The sequence below is a fragment of the Barbus barbus genome (assembly GCF_936440315.1).
Source record: "Barbus barbus genome assembly, chromosome: 6".
NCBI lineage: Eukaryota > Metazoa > Chordata > Actinopteri > Cypriniformes > Cyprinidae > Barbus > Barbus barbus.
In genome coordinates this window covers 22,969,295-22,996,944 of record NC_136734.1, presented here as the reverse complement: position 1 = coordinate 22,996,944, position 27,650 = coordinate 22,969,295, and the positions used below count along the sequence as shown (strand labels likewise).

Here is a 27,650-nt window from a genome sequence, read left to right as displayed (position 1 = left end):
ATGATCCATCTCATTTCAGTTTTCTCTGATGGAGCTCAAGACGCAGTGTCAATCAGCTCAATGATCAACCCTGAGAACAAGCTGGAGTGTGAGAGCAGCTCAGAGTCAGGAACCTTCTCTGTCGACTCCATCATCGATGGGCCAACCAAATGAAAAACCCTCACCTGCGCCAATCTCCCATCTAATTGAATTGTTTCTGTATTTTAACTAAACGTATTATGATTTTGAAAGCAAACCCTACCTTATTGTTCAACAGTTTGTAGTTAGTACTGATCAGGTTGATCATTGTGGTGTTTTTCAACTTTTCAAGATTTTCATAGACATGGGTTATGTTTTCCTCTTAGTTTCTCAGTGATCAGAAATACAGTTTACAAGGCTGACTATGTTTCATACTGTTTGATAGCTTCAGTTTGTTTACTTTGATGCTGCAGTTTTTAAAGATTACAATGATTCATTTCCACTCTTATACACTAGTGAAAGAAATAGCAGAGAACAACGATTTATTGTCAAATATCAGCTGAAGCTCAGTATTGCTGTCATTGGTCTAATGGACAATCTAACTTCTTTCCATGACCTTCAAGATGCAAAGTATATGAGCTCTTCTCCAGCATCTCCATAGTGGCTGTGGGACAGTTGAGTTAGAAGAGATACTATTAAATTATGCTTCAATCTCACCGTGAACGGCTTGTTTATTTATGGCCATCACTAAAGAACATCATTTCACTTTTGATGATTTGCATCTACCCTGTTCCTATGCAGGATCCAGCTAATGTTCAGTACTCTTCTCTGCTTTCTTTGTATAATACGAAGCTGTGCCCTTGATTTTAATAGTGTTGGCACAGATAGTGTCCTCAGTCAAGTCACAAATAAATGGTAAAGGAGAAGAGGGACACAGAACTTTCTTTCCTTTAATGCTCGGTTTGTTGCAGACGTATTTGTTATGACAGCGTGTTGAACTAAAAATGATATTTTTCGATCTGATAGAAATGAGCCATATTCATGTTAAATGCATTTTGGAAATTTCTCAGTGTAATCAAATTTTTACATTTTATTTTTTTATTATAGTGGAGGGCAATTTAAGATGCTTGCATCTGTATTTGTTTTGCACTTACATAGAGCTCAGTGTTAATAAGTAGGCTTTAATTAATAGCCTTTTTCTAAAAATGAATGTAAAATCTTGTAGGAATATGCATACGGTATGTTCTAATATCAAACAGTCAAGCAGTTTTGATTTTGAGATTTTGTACAGTTGTTAGACTAACAGTTCACAGTTTGATTCATTTCTTAATTAGTTTTTTTGTGTAAACGCACTGTATTTTGCTCATGATGTGGTGAGCTATTTTTCACTGTTACCATGATGTTACAAATATTTTTATTATTGTTATGATTATAAAACAATACAAAAGCTAATTTGCAATGGTTGTGTGTTTATATGGTCTCATGTTCAGTGGAAATAAAATCATTCTTGATGACCGACTTTCACAAGGCATGCCTGTTGAGAGCGCGTGATAAAAAAATCCAAAATGAAAATTACTTGTATTTTCTTTGCTCTGCACCCTGAAAACATTCATTCGATTCTGCCCCATCTGCTGTAATCAATAACCTGACCATCTTGTTTTTTTGTTTTTTTTATTAAATGCACTTACTCTTAATTTCATCCCCCAGTGGTTTTAGTGAGAAGAATGTGGAGTTACCTATATGGCTTCAGCATTATAAATCACTTCTGGAGAGCAGATTGTACAGCAGTATCGATTGATCCTGATATATCACAGAAATTTACTGTCACTTCTGTTTTCAATTAAAGATACAATCAGTCAGATAATGACTTAATTGGATTTTACAGAAGATTGAGTTTTATTGTCCCGTGCTTTACGAGTTTAGTTAAGGAAGGCCGCTTTATCATAGGCTGTCAGCGCTGGGATCCGCCATGCTGCCGTGTCCTTCTGTTGCTGCTTCAGGTTTGTGTTCCAGTGACAGCCTGAAAAGTGTCTGTGGATTTGTTTTCCTTGAGCTGCTATTGTGCCATCAATCACACTGGCTGCATGAAAGATAAAGCCGCCCCTGTCCCAAAGTCTCAGTGCATACTGGGACAGGTGCTAGAGCTGCATTTTCTTAAGTCAGGGCTTTTGGATTTAAGAGAGGAAGAGCTCATCATAAAAGTGTTTGATGACTGTATGGTCTGAAACAAGGCCTGGTTTAATCTGTAATAATACATTTATTTGAATTGAATGCATTTTATTTCGAAGGGGTTGTAAAGACAAAGAAGATTACTGGACAGTGAGAGTAGAAATAGCAACATTAATAAAACCTTGACAGTCAAATTTATGGAGAACATGCGGTTGCTTGTTGTTTTGAAGTACTCAATATTATGTATTTTTGAAAAATCAATGATCAAATATCACCATACTTGACATATAACCATCTGTTTGGATGACTAGAAATACTGTGCCTGAGTACAACAATATTATGGTTGCATATTATTTGCCAACATACCAATGGGACTAAAAAAAAAACAATTAGGGTTTTAAATCATTTAGAAATAAACTGATTTGGGGAAATTGAGCATTACATCTCTTGCTCGTCAATGGATCCTCTGTAGTGAATGGGTGCCATCAGAGTGAGAAAACGGATAATAAAAACACGACTCCAGTCCATCAATTAACATCTTGAGAATTGAAGAAGCTGTGTTTGTAATGAACACATCAATCATTAAGGTGTTTTTAACTTCAACACTTTACTTCTGGCTAAAGGCCCGTTCACACCAAGTAAGATATTAGCGTCCAGCAAACGGATGTCTGTTTATTATAAGCGCACGCTCGTCTGCCGCTTTAAATCCTCGAGATGGATTCTAATTGGGTGTCAATGTTTGTATCGTTCATCAGCTGGAAAAAAAATCATTCTGAAAGTGATTTCCAACGATATTGTTTCTCTGTGCCTTTATCGTTATAGCTGTGGTGTGGACTCTATTATTATGTAATATTGAGTAAAATTTTTAGAACTATATATTTATAGTTATCTATAGTCTTTGGTGTGAAGGGGCCTTAAAATATGAGTCCTCCATCCATAATATTACTTTCTCCAATGAAAATGTCTGAATCAGGAGAGAAATATGCACAGATCAAGCACCATTTACAAGCAAAAACAAATATGTCTGTGAAGTTTGATGTGAATTATTGTAATGTTTTTAGCTGTTTCATCTGTTTGAACTCTCATTCTGACGGTACCCATTCACTGCAGAGGATCCATTGGTGAGTAAGTGATGTAATGTTTTCCCCATTTTTTGTTTCCCCAGATTTCCCCATATTTGTTCCATTTGAGAAACAACTCATATCATGGATGGCCTGAGGGAAAAGGCATTTTCAGCAAATATTTATTTTGGGTGAACTGTACCTTTAATATGATTCATTTAGTTCATGCCCAACTAATGTCAACAATGTGATCAAGCACCTGTGAATGTGACGACATAAATATGAAACCCCTTTTCCCATGCACAGAAGTTATAAATGAATACACTAACTGCAAATAAGCTGTAAAAAGAAACGGTCAGTCAGTGTCAATGTCTTATTTGTTGTTCTAACTTAAGAGTTTCAGTTGCACTTAGCTGGATAATTCAAGTCCCATTAGACTGGGTTATAGAGGCAGTCTTTGTTCATGTTGAGATGGAGAGGGTGTGGCGGGGAGGTGTGGGTCCTGTCAGAGTCTCAGTGATTTGGGTGCCCTTGGAGGCTCTGTCCATACAGAGAGAATAACCAGACATTTCACTGGACAGATGTCCTGTCATTACTCACAACATTGAAACTATTGGCTGCCTGTCAGAGAGCCGCAATGAAAGAGCAGCCGATTGGCTCTCAATGCAGCTCACAGACTCAACATTGAGTCTATACATAATTACCACTATAAACCTCAATCAAAACCGACAGGAAATACAAAAAGAGCAATCAAATTAAATAAAAGATCATTGCTGAGTTAAGTGCAGAAATCAAACTCTATAAAACATGTATACATGTGTTAGAAAGGTATTCAGTCAAAACTGCAGTATCTGTATAATAAAGTGGAAATATTTAGATTAAACAGATATTACGTGGGTGGATGTCAGTGCTCAATGGCTGAAACCTTAGAACTTACAAGCAGAAATAACAAGTAATCTTTTGTGTATGTAACCTATATATGGTAGCATTATTGTTTCCTCTCTGAGATTAATCTCTATTATTCTCATTTGTAAATTGCTGGGATAATTTGCTAAATTAATTATGCAATTGTAAATTATTAGTGAGTAAGTACCTCCCACACTGAGTGGTTGACCATAGGTTTAGTTTGTCATTTACTCAGTTTATGGTTTCTTGGACCGGAGACATTTACTGGCTTTATTCTGTCCTTCAGTTCAATATAAAACAGCTTTTGGGCTCCACATTGATAGCTGCTATCAGTGGTTCACTGAAAAGTTTCATACTAATTGTAACCGTTACCATTAGAAATTAAATCACTTTTTAAAAAACTTATTTTATTTTTAATTAGTGGTATTATAACTTTATTACTCTTAGGAGTATTGTTTCTCCAAACATCAGACTTTCCTTCTCTATTCTCTCCCATGTCTGACAGAAATTGTTCTTTCAGACGCACTTACTAAAATGATCTTCCTAATGGATTTAATCAGAAAGAAGATGCCATATGTGTATAGATACATCTAAATCTGAATTTCACTGGTAGGCATTTGGCTTCATTCATTTTCTACACCACATGTAGCTATACTGTATAAATAATTACCTTCATTTCATTTAACATGTTTATATCTCACACAAGACGAAAGGCAAACAAGTTTATCAAAAACACTTCTTCATTTCTCTTTATTCTTTATATGCCCATTGATGCCAATAACATTCAAAAAATATATATTTTACATAAAAATACTTTTAATGTAAAATATATTACATATTTTTTATGTAGCTTATTCGTTTTCTGCAGTGTTGGTGAGAGACGTAAATAATTGTATTAGCATTTGTGTTGTCCTCCCACTCCTCTTGCTGTGAATTCCCCTCGCCAAACACAGACTGCATGCCGCATTATCGTCACCTTGAAATTTCATCTGCTATTTTCCAATTAAAAGCTTAATAGCCCTGGAAACCGAGTTCATGTGGTGAAGTTTACCGTGGCCCCCAGTTTTCAAAGTTGTGCTGCCGGGATCCCATTACGTGCTTGAATAAACCCATTTAGGAACAGAAACGGGACTCGAGGGTGCCCGGTGTTGAGTTTCACTGGACTTTAAAAGCGATGGGCATCAGTTTAAGAAAGGTGTGCTGCAATTTACACCCTTACATCGTGCGCCAAATAGCATTTAAAGACTATGTATGCAGTGTGTGCACAAAAACAAACAGACTTGTTTAATGCAGTTGACATCGCCCAGTTCGCTTGATTCAATTATTTTTTTCCATCTGATCCTTCCAGAATTCATTTGGTACAAGTCCAAATCATATTGTTCAATTAACTCTTGCTGCATGTCGGACTATTCAACATGTTTTCATGGGAATAAGTTCAGAGCTTATTCAAATGCAAACCACCATATTATTGTCGCCTGTGTTTAATTCGAATTCACAGCGTGAGGTTAAACCAAATGCCAAAGTGGTTGCAGGATTTTCATGAAAAGCGCACAGCAGTTATGTGAATTCTTCTCTACACTCCCAGTTAATTCTTGAAATTACTGCACTCCTTAGATCCTCATACGATGTTGAAAAATTGCTGTGGGTCCGAATTCAAACAACCAGTGAAAATTAGAGATTATTATTGTTTATTTTATTATAGGCTAATTATTTTTATTTTTCCGCAGTTTGCGTATAAAAATTGAAACATGTTAAAACCTGTAGGCTGTGAATTGAATTAGTTTAAAGTAATGTAAATTAGGCCTATTCAGTTATTTTCGGTATTTTGCTATAATTAAGCAAATTCATTTCATGGAGCCGATTTGTTTCTGGTAGCCTATAGTTAACAAACGCTATGAATGAATGATGATGACTAACTTTTTGTTTGTGATATATCCTACTTGTGTTGTGTACTTGTAAAAATTTAAAAAAATAAATGGATAAATAGCCTAAATAGCTGTTCTGTTGATGTACCATCCCATACAGTTTCTATGCAGACTATTAACATTTGCTGTTGTTTATAAACGTTTGAAAACTTAATGAAACAGCTGCTTGTAAGTACAAACAATACAAACGTTTGAAACCCCTGAAGCCATTTATATGTTGACTTCCTTGGGAGGGCTTCAATCTTTCACAGGTCAGACATACGGCTAATTAAAAAAATTATAATAATAAAAAAAAGCCAAATTTATGGCTGTTTGTATTAGAAGGTTGCATGTCGGCCAAGTAGCTCACAAAATTCTAACTGTAATTATAAAAGCGAGACTTCCTCCCTCCATCCATTCAGTGTCAGGGGAATGTAAATTGCTCGTGACCGTGATGTGAGAAATAGAAGTCACTCGTTAGTGCGTGTCAGATCGCCTGATGCACTTCTTTATTGCGGGGCGAAAGGTGGATCCTCGTCTTAAAGAGTCAACACCTCTCATCACGAGTGTAGCGAGCAGCAGAGGGGCTTGATCTCTTGACAGCACTCTTCCTCTACATCTTATCTGATGCACTTGCGCCTCTGGCACCTCTGGAAACGACTTGAGAAATGAATGGCTACGGATCGCACTACCTCTACATGGGGGGCCCGGTGTCCCAGCCGAGAGCGCCCCTCCAGAGGACCCCCAAGTGTGCCCGCTGCAGGAACCACGGGGTGCTCTCCTGGCTGAAGGGGCACAAGCGTTACTGCCGTTTTAAGGACTGCACTTGCGAGAAATGTATTCTGATAATCGAGCGACAGCGGGTCATGGCGGCTCAGGTGGCGCTGAGGCGGCAGCAGGCGAATGAGAGTTTGGAGAGTTTGATCCCGGAGTCTCTGAGAGCGCTACCAGGCATCACGGTGGGGAGCGGAGAGCAGAGCGCGAACCCGCGACCAAGCGACATAGACCTGCGCTGGAGCTCAGAGACGGTGACCCCTAAACCGCCGCAAGGTAATCGCTTGTGTTAGTTATCTACACAATATTTGAGACATTGTAGCCTACTCTTTTATACTTCGTTTTAAGAAGACAACGCGTATTGCGTTTTGCATGCGGGAAGATTCTCTCAAAGTAATTATAATTCATTTATTCGTTTTATTTTTATTTATAATAATTATCCTATTATTTTTATTATTGTTACAAAATGTATTATAAAAACGAAACGGAATGATTTTAACTGAGAACACGATTGAGTTCTCCTGAAATAACTTCACAACTTTAATATATATATATATATATATATATATATATATATATAATCTTTGCAGTAGTTTTAGCAACAGTCTTACTGATCGAGACAACACTTACGGTCTTACATTATCGAGACAGATAATGCAAAATGCGGGTATTTTTGTTTCCTGGAAGTATAGCCCGTTTTCCTAAACCGGCAAAAATACACTTATAATAAGAACTGTTATTATTAATTTTGTTCTAATTAAAAATACCATTTATTCTTCTTATTATGATGTTGTTACTGAAATTTTAACCATCACAAACACGTTTATAACACCAGGCACAGTTGTTTTTTTTGTCAGTGTTTGCGTTAAAATAGCTACATCCCAAACCTGAATGTTCTGCTAAATTATTTAGTCCGAATAATTAAAACACAAATATTTAGGACAATCCGCCCACCATCCGTCATTAACTTGGAGCCTTGAAAGATTATTATTATTTTTATTCTGTGATCGACAGTGCACATCAGGTAATAGGGTAGGCCCTGTCGGTCTTTTCAGAGGAAGGTCAAGCTGAAATGCAAATTTCCGAATGAATGCAAAATGTTTCTAAAGTAATCAGTTTGCAAAACTGTAGTTAAGTGGAATCGACGAGAGATTTTTCAGAGTCACCGCGTCAGCGTTTTTATGTGAACAGCTAATAAAGTCGCCCATTATAAATCACAGCAGTGCTGACAGGTCTATAACCTGAATGTTGCACTTCTAGTCTGCAGAATCAGACAGTGTTTGAGTATAGCAAGTTAGCTGGACTTTAATGTGTTTACATTTAAGCTATTATCTTTAGCTATTTAGAAAAAAAAGAAGGTCAGGCCTTAGAAGATTTAAATAAATGTTACAGTTAGATAGACAGTTCTGTAATTATGTTGACTGTATAACATTTTAATTTTGCTGCAGCATCACTGTATTACCATCTTTGATAATGCTCATGAAGTCTTTGCTCGTGTGTTTTCCAGACCTAAATGAGGACTTGTCTGGTGAGCAGTCTGGTGGAGAGAACGGTGGTAGTGCAAGTGACAGAGAACCAGAACCAGCCAGCTCCCCTGAGGAGTCTAAACCTAACCTTTGTTGCACCCCTGACACCTCAGACCCAACTCCCCAGGTTGAGGAGTCCCGCTTTGGCTTGTCTAAATCCTGCACCGACCCAGAACCCAAAGCTGACAACCCCAAAAACTCCCCTGAGCCCAACATCCTCATCGAAGGCCTCTCAGGCTCTGTATCTCTCCCTTTCAGCCTGAGGGCCAACCGACCTCCACTGGAAGTCCTGAAGAAGATCTTCCCAGCCCACAAACCAGCAGTCCTGGAGCTCATTCTGAAAGGCTGTGGTGGGGACCTGGTCGGAGCCATTGAGATCCTGCTCTCCAGCCGTTCCACGATGAAACCAGAAAAGGTTCTGTCTGAGAACTCAGATACTCTGGTTCTCCCCTCAAACGGCCATCTCTTTGAGCACCCGCTGAGTTCGTACCCAGTCTCGTCTTCCAAATGGTCAGTCGGTTCGGCCTTCCGTGTTCCCGATTCTCTGCGCTTCTCCTCAGAGCCTTCTGCTGGAGTTGTACCAGGCCCTCTTAGCATGCCACTCCAGCATGGCTTTCCCCAGCCGCCTCGATACCCCCTCATGCTGAGAAATTCATTGAGCCGTGGCCAAGCCGGGCCCTTTGTGCACAACGATGTGACTCTGTGGAATACCATGACATTACAGCAGCAGTATCAGCTGCGCTCACAGTACATCCCTCCGTTCTCAGGCCCCTCGGCCGGAGTGATCTGCAGCTCACCGCTCCTCACCAGCAGGCCCACCGAGGAGCATCGAATCAGCATGCAGGAGGAGAGCTGTCCTGCCATTGCCAAACAGAGCATGTTTGCTGCAGATGAGGAGTATGATGAAAGATCTGACTCCTCAGACTCCAGGATCCTGAACACTTCCTCCTAACTCCTCAGCGGTTTGAATAGCTGGATGGGAAAAAAGCACTGAAATATGTTTCAAATGGGTTCTTGAAATGATACAAAAGAGACACTGCTCATCAAGGAGCGCATTGAAAAGATATACAGTGCATTACTTGAGGTATTATATTTCTAACAGATTTGAGGTTGTTGTGCCAACTTAATCATGTGTGGAATAACATTAGCTTTAATTGGGGGGGGGGGGGGGGGGGGGGATCATTAAGGTACTATTATTTGACCAAAAAAGTCTGAATAACTTAATATATTTGAGCACAGTGATCTCTATTTCCACTTTGCATGAAATGTACCATTGATAACAGTTTAATGTAGAAATATTCCAGCAGTCCTGCATGTAAAAGTATGGCAAATAAACCTTCTATGTACTGTTATTATTGTCAGTTTGCCTCAGTCAGATACCTAGGCCTACATGTGTTAAATATCAGTAAAACGAAACAAACTCTTTAAAATACAAGAAAGAAAGAAAGAAAAAATAAATGTGTCTTCAAAAATTCAATAGCAACTCTTTAGAATAAAAAATAAAATAAAACTTCAAGGGACACCTTGTTTTCTCCTTGTATTAAATCCCCCACAAATTCAGTTTTCATGCCTCCATTTATGCAGTAAGTACAGCTGTAAGGTGTGCCACATTTTAATATATTTTAATTATGTAATAATTAACTCTACCATTAACAATGCTAAAACTTCTCTTCATCGTTCTCTTTATTTGTTTATCATTCCTAATTATTGGAATCACTCTGATGACTTACGTTATTTAACGTAAATGTGAAAAGCGTGATTATAAAATTAACAGTGTATTTTTCTATTTGGAAAAAAAAGTCTTTCAAATGGATCAAAGCGTTTATCATCGATGAATTGAGCAGGAAAATGAGCTAACTGCGCCATCTAGTGGACATTCTTAACAATAGAGAAACTTTCAACAATGGTCCTCCTTCCAGAGTGGCATTAGTCGTAGAAACGTTATCCACACACCTAGCCAACATCAATACACTATGTTAGACAAGATGTTTTGAATGCGTTATTTTATAGAATTTTTTTTTGTGTTAAATTTAATAATTCATACTGTATTATTATTATTATTATTAATGGAAATATATTTTTGATGCTCTGTTGCCTCAAGTAAATTGGTTCTGTGTGCAGGAATACCTCACTTTGAAAGCATCAATAATGACTCCGTAGGCTACTGTCAACTTGTGAAGTTGTTTGCTATCTAAGCCTACAGTACGACACAGCTAAAGTAATGTTAATTATGCAAATGTAAAACAGAACATTACTCAAGTTCTGATGTAGACCTACGTGATAAAACGTAACTTTTAGGCTACATTCATTCAGAACTAAATGGCGTTTTGTTGTGACTTGTTGCTTATTTAAGACACCCTGTTTAGGTTTCATAGTGTTTATAAACGTACAATGTGATGCTAAACAAGCGGTCGCTGAGTTTGCAGGTGTTGCAGTTCTATTTAACACATCTGTTGACTTAACCGAGCGACAGCTTTTAATGCTGACATTTGAATTTGTGCCTCTAAGTCAACAAGGCCTTGCGTTCTCGAGTACATCTGCCAGACATGCCAATTATGAGTGGTTAAGCATTCAGCAGGTTGCACGTGTTCCCAATCCATCAAGCGTCTTCAAATGTATAATTAACATAACAGGGAATTGAGTGAACTCACAAATCTCTAGTGTACACTGCGATCAGGTTACATTGCAGTGTGAACGTGTGACACACCCTGAACCAAACCGAAAGGCCTGTCACTGATCATTGGTTGTAAATAAATATCCTCGAACGTGTCTGAGGGCGTTTTGACCATGATGGACCTGCATTTTCACTGTAATGGAAAGTAAACTATTGAATAACCTGACTCCTGAACAATGCAGGCCACTAACAGGCCTGGCTTCTCAACAAGCTAGTCAGCAAACAAATATATCCTGTAGCCTACGTACTTGGGGGAAATAACGGGATGACAAAGAACCGAAAAAGTCATTTTTGGGTAATAAAACAACCACTCGCGTGGGATATTCTATAAATCTTAACGCATAGGGATTGTAGCTAAACAATAAAGACACTGCGATTTTTCTCCGTTTGGCATTGTCATGTGTTTAGAAGAAGGAAAAAGAGAAGATCAAAGCATTCCTCATGGGGAAATTGCACCCTGGGTAGCAGTTAGGTTTGCTGGCCGCAGCCTTGCTAATAAATTAAGAGGGAAAAGAAGGACGAGTGGCAAAGCTGCACCTGCACGGCAAACATCTTCACCACATGTGAGTAACAGATATGACGGAGACAGACAATTGACCCAAATCACCCTATAAAACACCATCCTACTTACCAATTAAAGAAACATGTGTTGCCAAATCCAAAGCGATCATTTCCCTGGATAGCCTAATATAAACTAGTATGAGCATTTTATAAATCCTTATTAACTCTTTTATTTATTTGATTTATTACATTTGGTTATTAATTTATTGTTTTTAATATATAGGCCTATAAAAAATATAGCTAGCCTGGACGAAAAATTTAATGAATGCATTGACCATATTCTGGCGCCAATTTTATTATTTGTATTATTTTTTCACGAATGAAAAAGAGGCTGTGAGAGATGACAGCTTGTTCTATGCATTGTGTTAGACCTGGGTGTCGATTAAGCTGACGCAATAATAAAAACTGCCCCCAAAAATAATAATAGCTAGTAGGCTAATCATTATTTCATCTTTTTTTTTTCAATCTATATATTTTTAAAAAGGCTATATTTAAATATATAGGCTATCGACAAAATAGGTTACAGAAAGCCTAAAATGATGTGCAAATTCCAACCACAGGCTATTTGTTGTTCATTTAAACCAAACAAGCTTTACTCTCCCACGTCCCGCATCTGCTGCAAACCCATCACGAACAGTAGCTGTGGCATTCTTTAGTGTCAGTTGATTTTACTTTGTTTTGAGAAACATCACACATGCTAGGTCGATCGGGACAAAGAGAACTGTGTTTTATGTACCCTTCCCGCATGCTTAGTCAATGTTTTTTAAGTATGGCTTGTTGTGTCAACTGTCATATCACGCTCTATCTAGAGCTGAAAACTGTGTGTAAATGCATCCCCGAAGGGTTGTGCGTTGTCAACAGCAACTCAGAAAGATATTAATTGGTGTAACAAGAGATCTAGTGTCTTGTTAACAGCCAAACTAATTTGTCAGACAACCGCTATATCATTAAATTATAAATTGGTCTCTCGGAACTGCAATCTTTATGTAAATAATTATAGCCTAGCGTATTGCAATGTAGCCAAAATATAGGCTAGACAAATGTCTTAATTAACAAGATGAGCAATTTGAAAATATTTAGGCTATTTAACGTTTTAAGATGTGTTTTAAGATAAAAAAAAATTATATATATATATATGAACACATTAATGGTCGTCCAATTCATAATTAGCCTAATAATTATATAATATTTATATCTTAAAGGGAATGAACAAAAACAAAAAACACCTGTATGGCAACGCTGTTAGGTGCATTTGAATAAAAATGAAAATCCATCGCCAGTGTTTGCATTGACCAGCTGTAATTTGAATATTGTCAATTAGTGGTTACTTTAGCCACTGCAAGCACATTAACGAAATATTACAACGTAACTTGCAAAACGCCTTTGCTATGAAATTAAACATCATAATTTTGTTGTCCAAACATGCAAAGGTAATTTAATAGCTAAATGTAAACCTCTCGGTAGCCTAATAATCACAAAATATGAACGCGTCAAGTTTTTTTTTTTTTTTTTTTAATACTAGGCTACTCAGTGCCGTGTATGAGCTGGAAAAATAATTTAGCGTACATGATAGTATTAGCAATAAATAAAAGTCTATATGAATGAGCCGAGACATGGGGGTTTGAAACTAGACGCATTAAACAGCTGAACCCCCGTTGTCCTCCGTGATTAATTGATAGTTTCCTAGGAATGTTTTATTTGTAACTTCACCCCATTAAGAACTTCCTCAGAGTGATTCCAATTCCAGCCAATGGGTAAGCTCCGTTCACATCAAGCCAATCTGGACATGCTGTCACACGCCGTCTCCTGATTGGCTCGTTGTGAGCGGAGCTTCCCCATTGGCTGTGGCAGATTTGCTGCGCGGATCTTAGAGTTGAAAGGCTGAGAGAGGCTCTCATCACATCGCAGTGACAGATCAGGTAGAGTAAATGTCGCTCACTGATGTTTATGTGAAGGTGGCCTAATTTCCCCTGGAGTAGCACTTCAACAGCTCTGGGTTGTAGTCTTATAGAGACTCTTGGATAGCCACTCATCCTGTTTTGGTCTACATTGGATAGGTAAGTGTCTCTGAAAAAACGCGGAATGCCACTGATTTTTATTAAATACTCTGTAAAAGTAAGAACATAAGTTTAATTGGTGCTCTAATTTTTGAAAAAGTCAAATCCAAGTTACAAGCTGCAGTGCTAAATTCATTAAATGTTCTGAACCATATGCAAATCGAATTTGTCTCTTTGAAACCTCAAGTAGAAATGACAATAATTAATTGACACATTAAATTGTTTAAAAATATGTATTATAGACCTCCTAAAAATAATTGACTAATTAGTCCTATTTTCTTCTGGACAGCATCTATTTAGACGCGTCCTGAAAATGACGGATCTTTCCGGCTCGGAGTTTGAGATCGACGTGGAGGGCCTGGAAACCGAGAGCGATGATCAGGCGGTGTTCACCGGCACCGGGGAGGACGACGTGGGAACCAAAGACGACGACAAAACCAGCCGATTAAACCTCGGCTCTGGAGACCAGCGCAAACTGAGCCGCACACCGAAATGCGCCCGCTGTAGGAACCACGGCGTGGTGTCTTGTCTGAAGGGGCACAAGAGATTCTGCCGGTGGAGAGACTGCCAGTGCGCGAACTGCCTGCTGGTGGTGGAGAGACAGCGCGTAATGGCTGCACAAGTGGCACTGCGGAGACAGCAAGCGACTGAGGTGAGAGCACGCAGACTAATGACCCTTTATTGTTATATCAGTATCAAACTGAGGAAAACAAAATGTAAGCCTAAAATCTTGAGTAAGTGAAACAAAACGGAGGGAAGGCAGACTTTTCTCAATATACTCAATATCAGGTCGAGACATTACTGCGTTGCAACAGTGAATAAAAAACGGTTTAACCCCCCATAATCTAATCCTAGATGCTACGCTATAGAGTAAAATTCATTACAATTATGTATCATTCAACTTTAGGACAAAAAGGGAATATCCGGGAAGCAAATACCGGTGGAAAGACGAAGTATATATCAGCGACACATCCGCCCATCGACCATGCTGGCAAAAAGTATTTTAGAAGGTGGGTTTAGAACAATTCCAACAAATCGCATGCATAAACTGAGAACTCTTCCTTGCTTCTTATTAAAAGCTGATGGTTGATCTTTCTGACCTTTTGCCCTTTTCCTTCTTTTTAAAACCAATTTTACCCCTCTTTTTTCCTCTTCTCTCAGCCTTTCTTGGACTTCTGTCTATTTCATATTAATTCACTTGGTTCCTCTCTGGATGTTTTCATGGCGTAAGCTTCTCTCAAATACAGCACATGTTTAGCTTCTTGTTACACATAATAATTAAACAAATATTACAAATTAAAGCTGTGCATGATATTACTGATGCTCAAAATTTAATAACACATTTATGTGCACAATAAAAATTCCATTGGGAAAAAGGTTTAAATTACTTTAGAAATTCTTAACAGAAAAAGAGGCATAAATCATGTCTTTTGTTATGTGTAAATAAAACCAAATTCATCATCTTCATTAACAGGATATCGTCCAGTGCAGAACGAGCCATTTCTGGGTGCCAGTCCCGCTCTGCCCCCTCCTCTGAGCGACCGCATGAGGAAAAGACGAGCCTTTGCCGACAAGGAGCTAGAGACCATCATGCTGGAACGAGAATATAAAGAACGAGAGCTTCTCGAGTCCAGCCAGCCCAGCTCTACCTCGCTCTTCCTCCCTGGTAGTATGATCCATGCTGCTGAGTATAACTCCTACAAGACGGCTTTCTCATCCTCCTCAGCCCCTTCCACGGTCGAACCTTCACCCAAAGATCTCTGTGGCTTTCTCCCCGGCTGTCTGGATCTCTCTCTGCAGTATGCCGCCACAGGTGGGACAACAGCTAACGTGGAGCTCATCTCCTCCAATGTGAGCGTAGCTACCACCTACCGCCAATACCCGCTCTCACCACGCTTCGTAATGTGGCCACGGGGCAGCAGCGGTATCAGCGATGCCCTGTTATACCAGCAGTGTCTCCTGAATGCCACCGCAGTCCAGAACTTGAAACCTGGGGCTGTTTGGGATCCAAAGATGATGACCTCCACTGAGAGCCACCCGCCCGAGCAGGAGCCGGCCGCGTCTAGGCTAGAGGGCTCTCGAGTAGCTCCAGAGCCGTGTGAACTCCAGCCGGGGCCCAGAGAGGCTCAGACAGGACTTGGCCAGAACGGAAATGCCCGTTCAGCCTTCTCGCCTCCTAAGAGGGTGTATGGACAAGCTTTCCCTCCGCATGCAGGGAGCCATGAGCATGTGATCAACAACATGAGCAAAGACACTGCCAAGCACACACTGTCCATGAAGCTCAACTCCTTCCATTCCCTCATACAGCAGACACTCAATGACAAGAATCCAGAAATGAGTGGGCCATACTGTAAGGAACTGCTGGAGGAAGCGGCTAAAAAGTTTAGGGAGGGTACCGCCAAAGACACAGTGGGACTCAAAAGCTCAGAAAGAGCGGGAAAGGACCTTGTAGCAAAGCCTAGGAGCAGCAAGGTCACTGCAGGAGAGTCTCTGTCATTCTCAGTGGAGGCCATATTAAAAAGACCCGCACTTTCTTTAAATCGGACATCCCAGTAAGGCTTCCTGTAAAAAAAAAAAAAAAAAATCCTAAAAGTACTTGCTTATTTTGTACTGACTGTATATTTATTCACACACACATACATATATTTGGAATTTTAGCAGAGAAAATGCAGAAAATCATTAATCTAATATTTTTTTGACATCTGTATAAAAATGTACATACCATTTCAGACATGCATGTTGTACATTATAATACATCATAATGTGTAGAGTATTTAAATGTAAATGTTAATTTTGCTACTTTAAAAGTGTCAATAAAATGAAAAAAATGTTCCTATATTATTTTGTAATTGTGATATTATTTTCACAAAATAATTGTTTATATTAAAGTAGTAAAGCCGTAATGATCAATATTATTTTATGGTAGAACCTTAAAAGAACAAAATAAAAAAATTAAAATATATAAATTGTTAATTTAAAATATGAATACAAAAAATGTAAAATATTATAGAACAATAATGACTGGTACATTTTAACAAACAATTACTGCTTGAGATGTTCATGCTTTTAATTTCTTATTTAGATCGTGTAGTTCCACAAACACAGCCACTATATTGTTAGTGTCTTAAAAACTAGTGTGACCAACTAGCATTTAGCCAAGTGGTAATCAGTCTTACTTTTTAGATTCACATTAGACGATTTTTTATGTAACATTTTAAAAAGGAAATATTTTAAAAAGTTACGACCAGTCTTTAAGAAGAAATCAGATGACTAACTTATAAGACTTCTGTAAGCATTTTAGCAGCTGACCCCAGGCTGGATTGTGGCTTTTACAGAACAGCAGCAGCACTGTTTGTTATTACTATATTCTAGAGTCAATGTAAAGATTTGCAAATACCGAAACTATATATGTGATTCTAATTGAAGGTTCAATTCTGGACAGGAATGATGATGGGTATTTCGTGTACATTTTTTATAGCAGTGACAATTTACATTGGCCAATACGTTTATAAAGTAACCGTGAAAAAAAGGCAAATGATTCTGTTTATACTTATTACACTTTATTTGCAAAAATGGAGCACCTGCTCAAGACATTAGTTATGTCTACATGTATCACAGATGTCGTTGATGGAAACATGAGAAGCCCATAAATTGTAAAATACCTTTTACAATTCATTTTTTTAAACATTTAACTTTAGCTGACGTCAGATTATGCAGCAATTGTATGAAGACGACAGATTCAGGTAAACCAGACAGCTAAATGCAGAAAAAGAAAGTAAACAAATGATCTTTTGCTGCATTAAAGCTTGTGTCTGATTTCTTTATCCTACGAGAAATGACAGTGTTTTTTTTAGTGCGACTAATAAAGTGAAATTTCCAAACTAATCATACATTAACTACAAATAATTGTAAAATTGAAATAGTAAATGTGAACAATATAAGACTTAGGCATTATAGTTTAAACATGCATTCATTGCACAGTTCATTGGTTCAGATGGAATCATTTCTGGCTTCAAATGGAGCAGGGAATAGTCTCTTAGGAAAGACCTCTGCACGATATCTCCTAAAACGACTGAGAGGCTAGCATGAAATTATAGATTAACTGCAGCTGTTCTGTTAGTCAAATTCTGCTTTTTTCGAAAGAATTTAGATCTACAACCCTCAAAACATCCTGCTTAGACAATACGTCTTAAGAAACAATCACATCGGTTGTTCTGTGCTCATTTTACCTGTTATCTCCTTACTTATTTACTGTAAACAGTTTTTTTAAATACCTTGCGACGTGAAAAACGGGTCAGTAATTATGCAACAGTGAAGTCAGTGAGGGTACGATTGTAGCAGTAGGACACTGGATCTGCTGATGGCATCAAGACTGATGAGCCCAGTTCCCATAGTGTCAGATTTAGCACATTAGCAAAGTGCCATCACTAGCATTGCCAGCATGTTTGTTTAGTTCCTTTTACTAGGCCCTTATGTCAGTCCAAGTTAACTTGTCTGTCTAAACACTGTTGCTACTGTAGCACATGAGGAAGGCAGGTCAGATTATGTTAACATTGGCTGTGCAATCTTTTAACCTGTTGTTCCACATTTACATTTCTTTAAAGGAATAGTTCACCCAAAATTAAACATTTGCTGAAAATTTACTCCCCCAAGGCCATCCAAGATGTATAGATGAATGCATTTCTTCTTTAGTGCAGATTTGTTGAAATTTAGCATTACATCACTTGCTCTTCAGTGGATCATCTGCAGTAAATGGGTGCCGTCAGAATGAGAGTCCAAACTGCTGATAAAGAAATCACAATAATCCACAAGTAATCAAAATGACTCCAGTATATCAGTTAATGTCTCTTGAAGTGAAAAGCTGCATGATTGTTAGAAAGTAGTTTGGACTCACATTTTGACGGCACCCATTCACTGCAGAGGATCCATTGGTGAGCAAGTGATGTAAAGCTAAATTTCTCCTAATCTGTTTTGATGAAGAAACAAACTCTTTTACATTTTGATGCACTTCAGGTGAACTATTCGAATCGGCGGAGTTTGGGAGCAAGTATGATAATGAGGTTTATGTGAAAAAAGCAGTTTTCTTTTTCAGCACTAAAATTTCAAGAGCTCAGCAAGAGTGAGATAATAAAATCAGATTTTGATAACAGACAAAACATTGTTTAAGTGCAGAAAAACATTCACCGCAAAAAAAAAAAAAAATCACATTTTTAATCAGTATTTGTTTTTAAATGATATTTAAAAAAATATAGCACCCGTAAAAAATGCTTTTATTGAGAAGCAATCTTTTAAGAATAAACCTCACTAAATGCAGTTAGATTTATGCTTAAAACAAAACAAAAAGTGTGTGTTAATAGTTAACAGTGTGTACGGAAACATCTCTTTTTCACTTCTCAAGTATCTTGCTAGAAGAATGTGTAGAAATTTTTACTGGAAAACAAGGCAAAAACGCTGATTAAAAATGTTTTGTGCAGCGCTAATAAAGCAACGAAAATGCATATTTGTTCATTTGCATTGCTGCATGCTTTACACCCAAAACATTTGTCTGTCCAGAGTGAGGACAACTCACTCGCCAGGCCACGTCATTGTTCCGACTAACACCCTCTTGAACTCGTTGCTCCCCAGGTGCAGAGCAAACCCATCTCTCAATCTGTTGACTTTGTCGCCTCAGTTACTCAGCACACTGGCCAATGCCAAGCTGCAAGACGCTGCACCTTTAACATACAGATTAAACCGAAGAGAAGTCACAAGTCCACAGGTTTATTTTGACATATGAAATAAATGACATACTACAAATTTTGCATTGGCTTTCAGCAATGCATGAACGAAAGGGGTAGGATCCCAATTTTGTTACCCTCATTTCAGTACCAGCAGCTTTTGTGTGGAATTCCTGCAAGGCAACTTGTAATATAATAAGAAATGTGTAGCGCAGAAGCTTTTGTCAAATTTGCGCCTCTTAATTACCATGTTTGCTAAACTGACAGCTGATGAAGTCAATGCGGGCAGTTGAAGTTATGTCTGCTCACACACACTCACACACACACACACACTACCATCATCCTCTAGGTTTCCATGGTGGAACCTTGTCAGGCAGGTTTATACCATTAACACCTGTGGGATGTTTTTCTTTTCTCCTTCCTTTCACTTACCCCTCTCTGTCAGTGTTTCACCACATGTGCAAAGGTCTTTGTTTTACAGCACTCACTGTATTCTCCAATAAATACACAACAGCTGAGTATATCAAGAGTGTCACCCCTAAACAAACGATGCTGAAAATCTCACCTCCCTCCTTTCATGACAGGTTCATAAAGTAATCAGCCAAAGTGACAAGAAGTGGAGCGTGTGAATTGTGAAACAGAGTAGCAATGAATATCACTTTCAGAAGTTCATATCGAAGCCAAGCCATGTTGCGCTTGTGGTATTTATTCAAAGGGATTATTTACATGGATCCAAACATTAGTACAGTCCTGACCTCCTCGCTGTGCTCCTGCGTTTAAGCTCTCATTTTTCATTGTACTTTGTTCGCAACATTTCCAAGACGTTCAAGTAGATAAGCAAATCGCCTCAAGTTCAATGCAAATGCTTGGAAATCCAAATGTTTGTGAAGCACGGCCTGTAATAACATTTCGTCTTGATCTGCGCTGGTTGGCCTTGGCACGTATGTCTATTGCATGTTTTTGTATTGCTTATTCGACTGTTATTGTTGAGGGACATTTTGTGTGATTTTAGCGTGAGTGTTTTGTATGTACAAGAGCAGCAAACTATCTTCTGTATCCAGCAATGCATGGTCTTAATTTGCTTTTCTGAAAGGAACATGGAAATTGTATGGAAATCCTTGGAGAGAGGCATCAGATTTTACTGCAAAAGTCATTTTCGAAGATCTTTGTTTAGGCTCATTTAAAGTGTCCTAGCAAGAGAGCCAAGCAAAGATGCCATTGCCAAAACCACAGAGAACAACATAATCGAAAAATAAACTTTGACCTATTCTACTGAGCTTTTATGGTAATAACTGCATGCTCATTTTGCTGATTTGTTGCAGATAATTGCTTGGCTGTAACCACCATAGTCACTGGGATAGTGAAAATAATTAAAAGTGACAGTAAGGATTTTTATATTGTTACAAAAAAGCTTTAAAAAATAATGTTCTTTTAAATGTTCTATTCAATAAACTTTCCTGAAAAAAATGTTTCACACTTTCCACAAAATATATATATTTTTTGAAACACTGAGACAATATGTTTGAGCAGCAAATCAGAATGATTAGAATGATTTCTGAAGGATCATGTGACACTGAAGACTGGAGGAATGGCTGCTGAAAATTCAGCTTCGCCAACACAGGAATAAATAAAAAAATAATATATTATATTAAAGAATATCTGAAAAAGAAGACAGTTATTTAGAATTTCTAGTAATATTTCACAGTATTACTGTTTCGATGTATTTTTGATCAAATAAATGCAGGCTTGAAACTTTAAAAAACATTTAAAAAAAAGTCCAATTTGTGAATGGTAGGGTTCATTCAAAATAGTGGTTTTAAATGGCAGATTTTGAACTCTATGATCCTGAATATTTAGTTACATCATTGGATAATCCTTTTAATTATCATGAAATATATTTAGGGCCATTTATTTTTCTCAAGCACATGTAATGCATTCAGTGAGGAAACATTAAGAAGTCATTAGCAGAGGGGGCTCAGCTCCCACAGGGGCTCTCATGCGGTAGCTTTGCTAAAGAAGTTACCACCCATTACTGGAGTCCAATGACAAAACATAGCTCTGTTTTCCCAGAGTGCATGCTGCTGGCTTCCCAACTCTGTCCACAAACCCTCAGCTTGGGGTTAAGAGTCCGGCCCCTGAGGCTACTTGACATCTGCCCTGGCCGTGGCTCTCTGATTCCTCCTCTCTGAGTATTCTTGGGGTGCTGCCTCCTGGGAGAGAGGTCTCGCTTCCAAAGTCTTGCTGAAAGATCAGGCAAAGGGGAAGAGATTACATGTCAGGTTAAGAGTGGGTGAGAAGAAACACACGATCCCCTGATGAGGATGTGAAGAGGCTCTGAGGGAGGAATGTACACAGGGGATTGTGTTTGGGTTTCTTCTGGGGTTGTTCAGTGGCAATGAGTGGTGAAATAGGGGGGTGAAAATGAAAATGGTTATATAGAAAAATGTATGAATGTACACAATATTTTTTTCTAAGGCTACGTTCACACCATAACAGTATACTTTTTTATTTTATTTTATTTTAATACCATCTTAAATTAAACATCATACACATACGCCATACTCATGTTTTTGTAAATTTGATCTATGTGGAAAGGAAACAAAAAACAGAAATTATAGAGTTAATAAGTATATTATTCATTATATATTTTCTTTTTTTTTTTTTTACACAGATAATTTTATTTTATTTTAAATTAATTAAATGACTAAATAAATTACATTAAAAGTATTTACATTAAATTTGATTTCATTTTAAATTGCAATGACCAAAGAAATACAACAAATTGTATTATTGTATTTGTATTATTTTATTTAAGATTGTATGATCTCAGGACTACAACAAATAGGAATCAGAATCAGAATGAGCTTTATTGGCCAAGTATGTTTCCACATACAAGGAATTTGTTGTAGTGACAGAAGCTCCACAGTGCAACAGAAAGACAGCAACAGGACAGGACACAGATAATAAAAGAATAACAACAAATAACCAAATAGGCAATGTACAAAGCAGCAAAAACACAATATATAATATAGACAACTATGTATGTACAGGTCAAGTATGTGCAATTTAGAAATGAGAAAATAAAAATAAAATTAGTGAGTGTGGTGAATGGATAATATATTATAGTTGTGTGTTCCACGTTTATTGTTGAGTGTTCATGAGATGGATTGCCTGAGGGAAGAAACTGTTCCTGTGTCTGGTAATGCACATCCACATCATAATCATATATTTGTCAAGCTGATCTGTGACACAAACAATATAAAATATATAAATTATTTGGTCACACTCTATTTTAAGGTCCAATTATCACCATTAACAAACCATTAACTACGACTTTTGCCTCAATAAACTCCTAATTTGCTGTATATTAATAGTTAGTAAGGTAGTTGTTAGGTTTAGATATTGGGTAGTATTAGAATATGCAAAATATGGGCTTTAGAAGCACTAAAAACATCCAATATGTTAATAATATGCATGCTAATAGTGAGAATTTGTCCCTATACTAAAGTGTTAACTAGTTTGAATTTTTTATTGCATTTTATTTTAGTTAGCAGGTTACATTATTCTCTTTTCTGCAATCTTATAAAACGTCACTCACTTTCACTTCAAACAATAGGAGCCTGTTAAACTTGATAGCCATTGCTGGCTACGCTAGCACATTTACACAGCAGCGTCAGTGTGGGTAGCATGCTAGCCTGGCAAGATGGTAGCTAGTTGTTGCCATAATGGCGGATATCCAGTGGAGGACTGATAGAAGCACTTTTTACAAGTCATTGAATGACTCCTTTTATGTGATGCTGCTTATAATGCAACACACTATACAAAGGAGTCATGATCACATTTTGAAAGTCATTAAAGTGGATTTCTCGTGCAAAGAAACTTGTTTGGACACACACCACAAACTTAACCTTGCTGGAGGGTAAAGACTGAGTCGTTGCTACTCTGACACTTAGACTCTATTTAGCCAACAATATGTGTGCTAATCTCTGTGTTGCCATGTAAACACAGATTGTTTCCTGCACAGTGTTGTGCAATAAAACTGGTTCATACCTTTGATCCGCTCTGAACATTAGGGACGTGATGTCTAAATACCAGCCAGCAGGGGATCTTATGACGATCCAAACATCTGCAGGCTATTTGATTTGACACAACAGGCGCAGACTGACCACTATACCACTTTTTCAGTTTTTGGCCACAATCAGCATGGGCTGACCACTACAATAGCTGATTTGAATCGATTTGAATAACTCATTATCGCTAATGTGGTTTGGGCTCCTATTATATAGGAAAGTGAAACAGGGAATATTTGCACTGGTCTAGAGAGGTAAACACATTTGTAAACGATTGAATTAACTGTGTCTTATTAAACATTGTTCCATATATCTACACTACCATTCAGAACATTTGGAGGTTGCTCAGATTTTTTAATGTTTTAAAAAAAGTGTCTTTTATTAGATTAAAAACACAGAAAAAATATTAATATTGTGAAATATTATTACAATTTAAAATTATTGTTTTCTATTTGAATATATTTTAAAATATTATTTATTCCTGTGTTGGCAAAGCTGAACTTTTAGCAGCCATTACTCCAGTCTTCAGTGTCACATGATCCTTCAGAAATCATTCTAATAAGCTGATTTGCTGCTCAAGAAACATTTCTTATTGTTATCAGTGTTGAAAACAGTGCTGCTTAATATTGTTGTGGAAAGATTTTTTTCAGCATTCTTTGATGAATAGAAGGTTCAAAAGAACTATTTGTCATTTAATTGCAATAAGGAATCGCGCAAAACACAAAGACTTTAATGATAATATAAACATGATACTTGTACAAATTTGGGAAAAACTATGAAATCATGTGGCTTTCAAAGACTTGGAATATACAATTACAATCCAAAGAATTTCCAGTCACACTTTTTATTTTAAGGTCCAATTCTCACGCTTAACATACCATTAACTGATCTTTGCCTCCATAAATTCCTAATTTGCTGCTTATTAATAGCTAGTAAAGTAGTTGTTAAGTTTAGGTATTGGGTAGGATTAGGGATGTAGAATATGGTCATGCAGAATATGTGCTTTACTAGTACTAATAAACAGCATGCTAATAAGAAACTAAGAGTGAGAAATGGTCCCTATACTAAAGCGTTGCCGGATTACCTCCCTATTACTACTGTTATAACTGCACTAAAACTAATACAAGATAATTGTAAGTTGCATAGAGAAAATACTGTTATGACAACCTGCATCGTCTCAAAATTCCATCAAATTAAATTCCTTTGTGTCCACCTGTTTCTTTTAAAAATAAATAGCAACAGTAAATATCTTGATTTGTGTGCTGTGTCTAATTCTCTCACTGAAGGCCTCTGCATAGCGGGGAAGTTAGGTGTGATGAGCCGTCACATCACAGATATTTAGATTTAAGACTCAGACCTGCCTTAGAGGGGAAAGACTACACAGAGGAGCCTGTTACTAAACTGATCCATACCATATCTGACAATGAGGAAGAGCTGTGAACATATCATGTTTCCCCCTCTATCCAGGTGGCATTTCCTCTGCCAGCCCCTGCCTCGCTCTCCCCCACACCATCATCTGGCAATGGGCTACACTGGACTGGGCTGTGCAGGTTACCTGAGATGGGCTCCTCTGAAACAGCACTGTCTCAAATCCAGTCGGTACTATGATGCATTTATACAAATGATTTTAATACAATAAAATAGTTACTTTGAGAGTTTGGTAACTTTTATTAATTCAAAGTTTGTAAAAATGTGTAAAAACCATTTGTGATTTAAAATACAATATATTTTTTACGCATTTCACAGTCAAAATAGCAAGTTATTATTTCTTCAAAGTTGTACGTATTGGTTTCTGGCGCACAACAGTAAAAACACTCACTTGACTCCTTTAAATTTCACAAGATGTGTTGTCTTTTACACAGCAACATGAAAGACTTGAGCGGGAACCTGAGAGACTGAGGGGTGATGCCCCTCATGTCAGTTTGGACACTGAAGTCTTCAGATATATCTCTTGAAACACAGCTACACCCTTACTTTGAGGTGTAGGACTGAGATAATAGCTGTCTGATTGCTTTGAAAGTATTATGACCTCATAAATACAACAAATCATGCACATTCACATCATAATTGTAAATATATATAAAAAAAAAGTATTGAAAATTAATTATATATATATTGTTTTGTATTTATTTAACAAAAACAATTTTAAAGTTGTTAATACAATGAGAATTTGTTTCTTACCTTTGTGCATGCTCTATATTTCAAGAAAATAGTTTATCCCTCACATTAAGGGTTACTAGAGTCTGATACAAAATTTGATCAATCACACAGGGACGTCTACATTTCTTGGTGCTGTCACTTTAAGGTTGGTTTGAATGTGTGGTAGCAAATGATTTATGTCTTAGAGCTCATTATAGAAAATTGAGGAGTCTTAAAGTACTCTCACCTGCAAAACAGCTTTTGGAGCATGGCTATCACTTGATCAAAGGCGTTCTGGTGAAATCTATGAGAAAAACCCTCATGTTTTCTTAGAGGGAAAAAATTATATCACCCCTGTAAAAAAAGGACTGTGTGCAGTGCTCCTTGCTGAACAACTGCAAGATCACATGTTAGGACATTACCATTACTGATTTATAGGAATACAATATTTATATTTGCCCTTAGTAGTGAGTGTTTTGTTCAAAAATGATAATATGATAATTAAGTATATTGTAAAGTTTTTTTTTCTCCTCAGAAATCTATTAAGAGGTCGTTTGAAAGGCATGGGGTCTAACATGTGCAGCTCAGCTGTTAGCGGCAGCCAAATGTAAGACTTCCTGCACACATTACAGTAACAGAGTGAAAGATTTATATCCGCTGCACCAAATATGACCCCATGAGGCAACGTTCAAAACCATCATTATTAGTCCCACACCCACAGGTTATATGCTTAAACAGCACATATATGTTTGCCATGATAATTACTGCACTTTACAAAAGCGTCATGTTAGGAAATTGTATCAACCCATACACAATACATCTCTTCTGTTTGCTCTGTTGCAATTTGTCGTCACTTGAGTCATGACAGTGATTAGGAAAATAAAGGGTGTGTTCAAGCTTTAAATCCACACAAACTAATTGGATTCAAATGAGCTCTCTTTGCCAATGGCAGTTAACAATGTCATATCTATAGTCCTGCTTATAATAGAAACATCCAGAAAACTAATTCACAGGTTTAAGTGCTGTTGATTCTTAAAGGAAATGGGGTGGATCACTCTTTTTGATGAGAGCATGGCTATAAATAAGAGAAAGCAATGACCAAGTGCCAGCTTCACTCTGTCATTCATCACGTGGAAAAAGGTACTTCATCATACATGTTTCTGTGCGCCCCCTTCAGTAAAGTTCTTCATAAAGACCAACCCTTTCTGTGAAACTAAGAAGCATTATCTTCAAGTAATAGTTTACCAAAATACACACATATACACAAAACAAAACAAAAGAAAATCATTTATTTACCCTCATATCACACTAAACCTGTATGACTGTGTGAAACACAATAAGAGAAATTTAGGACAATGTCCAAGATGCTCTTTTCTCTGGTTCCCATCCAATTTCATCATACACTCTCAGAAAAAAAGCCATCAAAAGATAGCAATATGAACAAATATGGACCTTCAAGGTACAAAAGTGCACCTTTAAGAGTGTAGTGGACATTCTTCGAAGTTTCCCCTTTTGAAAAAGTCATACAGGTTTGGAAGGACATGAAGGTGTGTAAATGATGAAAGTTTTTTTTTTTTTTTTTTTAAATACCATTAAAATAAAATATTTATTTCAATATAAATATTAATGTAAAAGAAAATTACTTTAATTATTAAATAAATAAATAAATAAATTGTCAGTGTTGGGAAGGTTACTTTGGAAATCTAATAGGTTACGGATTACAAGTTACCCTGTTTAAAATGTAATTAGTGTAACTTTTTCAGTTAATTTTTGAAAGTAATGTAACTGATCGCAATTTGTTACTTTTTTGATTACTTTTCTAAATTTCTAACTGTAAAGGATTAGTTACATTTATTTTGTAATTAAATTATGCAACACTGTTACATGTAACTCCCCAACACTGATAACTGTAAAGGCCTAAAGTATCTCTTGAATCTACAAATCTTCACACTAAATGCAGTGGCTTGGCAGTGACCCAGCAGAACTGGAGGACAGATGGCTGTGTTCATAATGAATGACAACAGAGCTGGTCACATTTAAGAAGCGGCCTCCATGCAGTGGACGGCCCGTCAGCCATGCTTGATGTGATGGAAAAGCCAGACCACTAGTGCAGTCTTTTACTGTTTCTTCCTCA

General features: G+C 37.4%; 3 protein-coding genes across 4 annotated transcripts in view; all 3 read left to right on the top strand.

Moving 5' to 3' along the window:
• Positions 1-25,456, top strand: part of LOC306871556 (doublesex- and mab-3-related transcription factor 1-like) — a 60,386-nt gene extending 34,930 nt beyond the window's left edge. Inside the window, exon 5 of one of the 2 annotated variants that reach the window (XM_079419592.1) lies at positions 24,845-25,456. In XM_079419592.1, the coding sequence (XP_079275718.1) occupies positions 24,845-24,936 (92 nt within the window). In that variant the 3' untranslated portion in view covers positions 24,937-25,456. Of the gene's footprint in view, positions 1-19; positions 1,842-24,844 lie in introns of those variants that run through there. The other variant, XM_079419591.1, reaches the window with a different exon arrangement.
• On the top strand, positions 6,579-9,649 carry LOC306871829 (doublesex- and mab-3-related transcription factor 3a-like). Its single transcript, XM_079420011.1, has 2 exons — positions 6,579-7,048; positions 8,280-9,649. Exons 1-2 carry the CDS (start codon positions 6,667-6,669, stop codon positions 9,248-9,250), a joined length of 1,353 nt encoding a protein of 450 aa, XP_079276137.1. The 5' UTR covers positions 6,579-6,666; the 3' UTR covers positions 9,251-9,649.
• On the top strand, positions 13,396-16,491 carry LOC306871555 (doublesex- and mab-3-related transcription factor 2-like). The gene is made up of 4 exons (XM_079419590.1): positions 13,396-13,590; positions 13,880-14,242; positions 14,498-14,600; positions 15,065-16,491. Exons 2-4 carry the CDS (start codon positions 13,904-13,906, stop codon positions 16,144-16,146), a joined length of 1,524 nt encoding a protein of 507 aa, XP_079275716.1. The 5' UTR covers positions 13,396-13,590; positions 13,880-13,903; the 3' UTR covers positions 16,147-16,491.
• Positions 25,457-27,650: the final 2,194 nt, after the last annotated feature.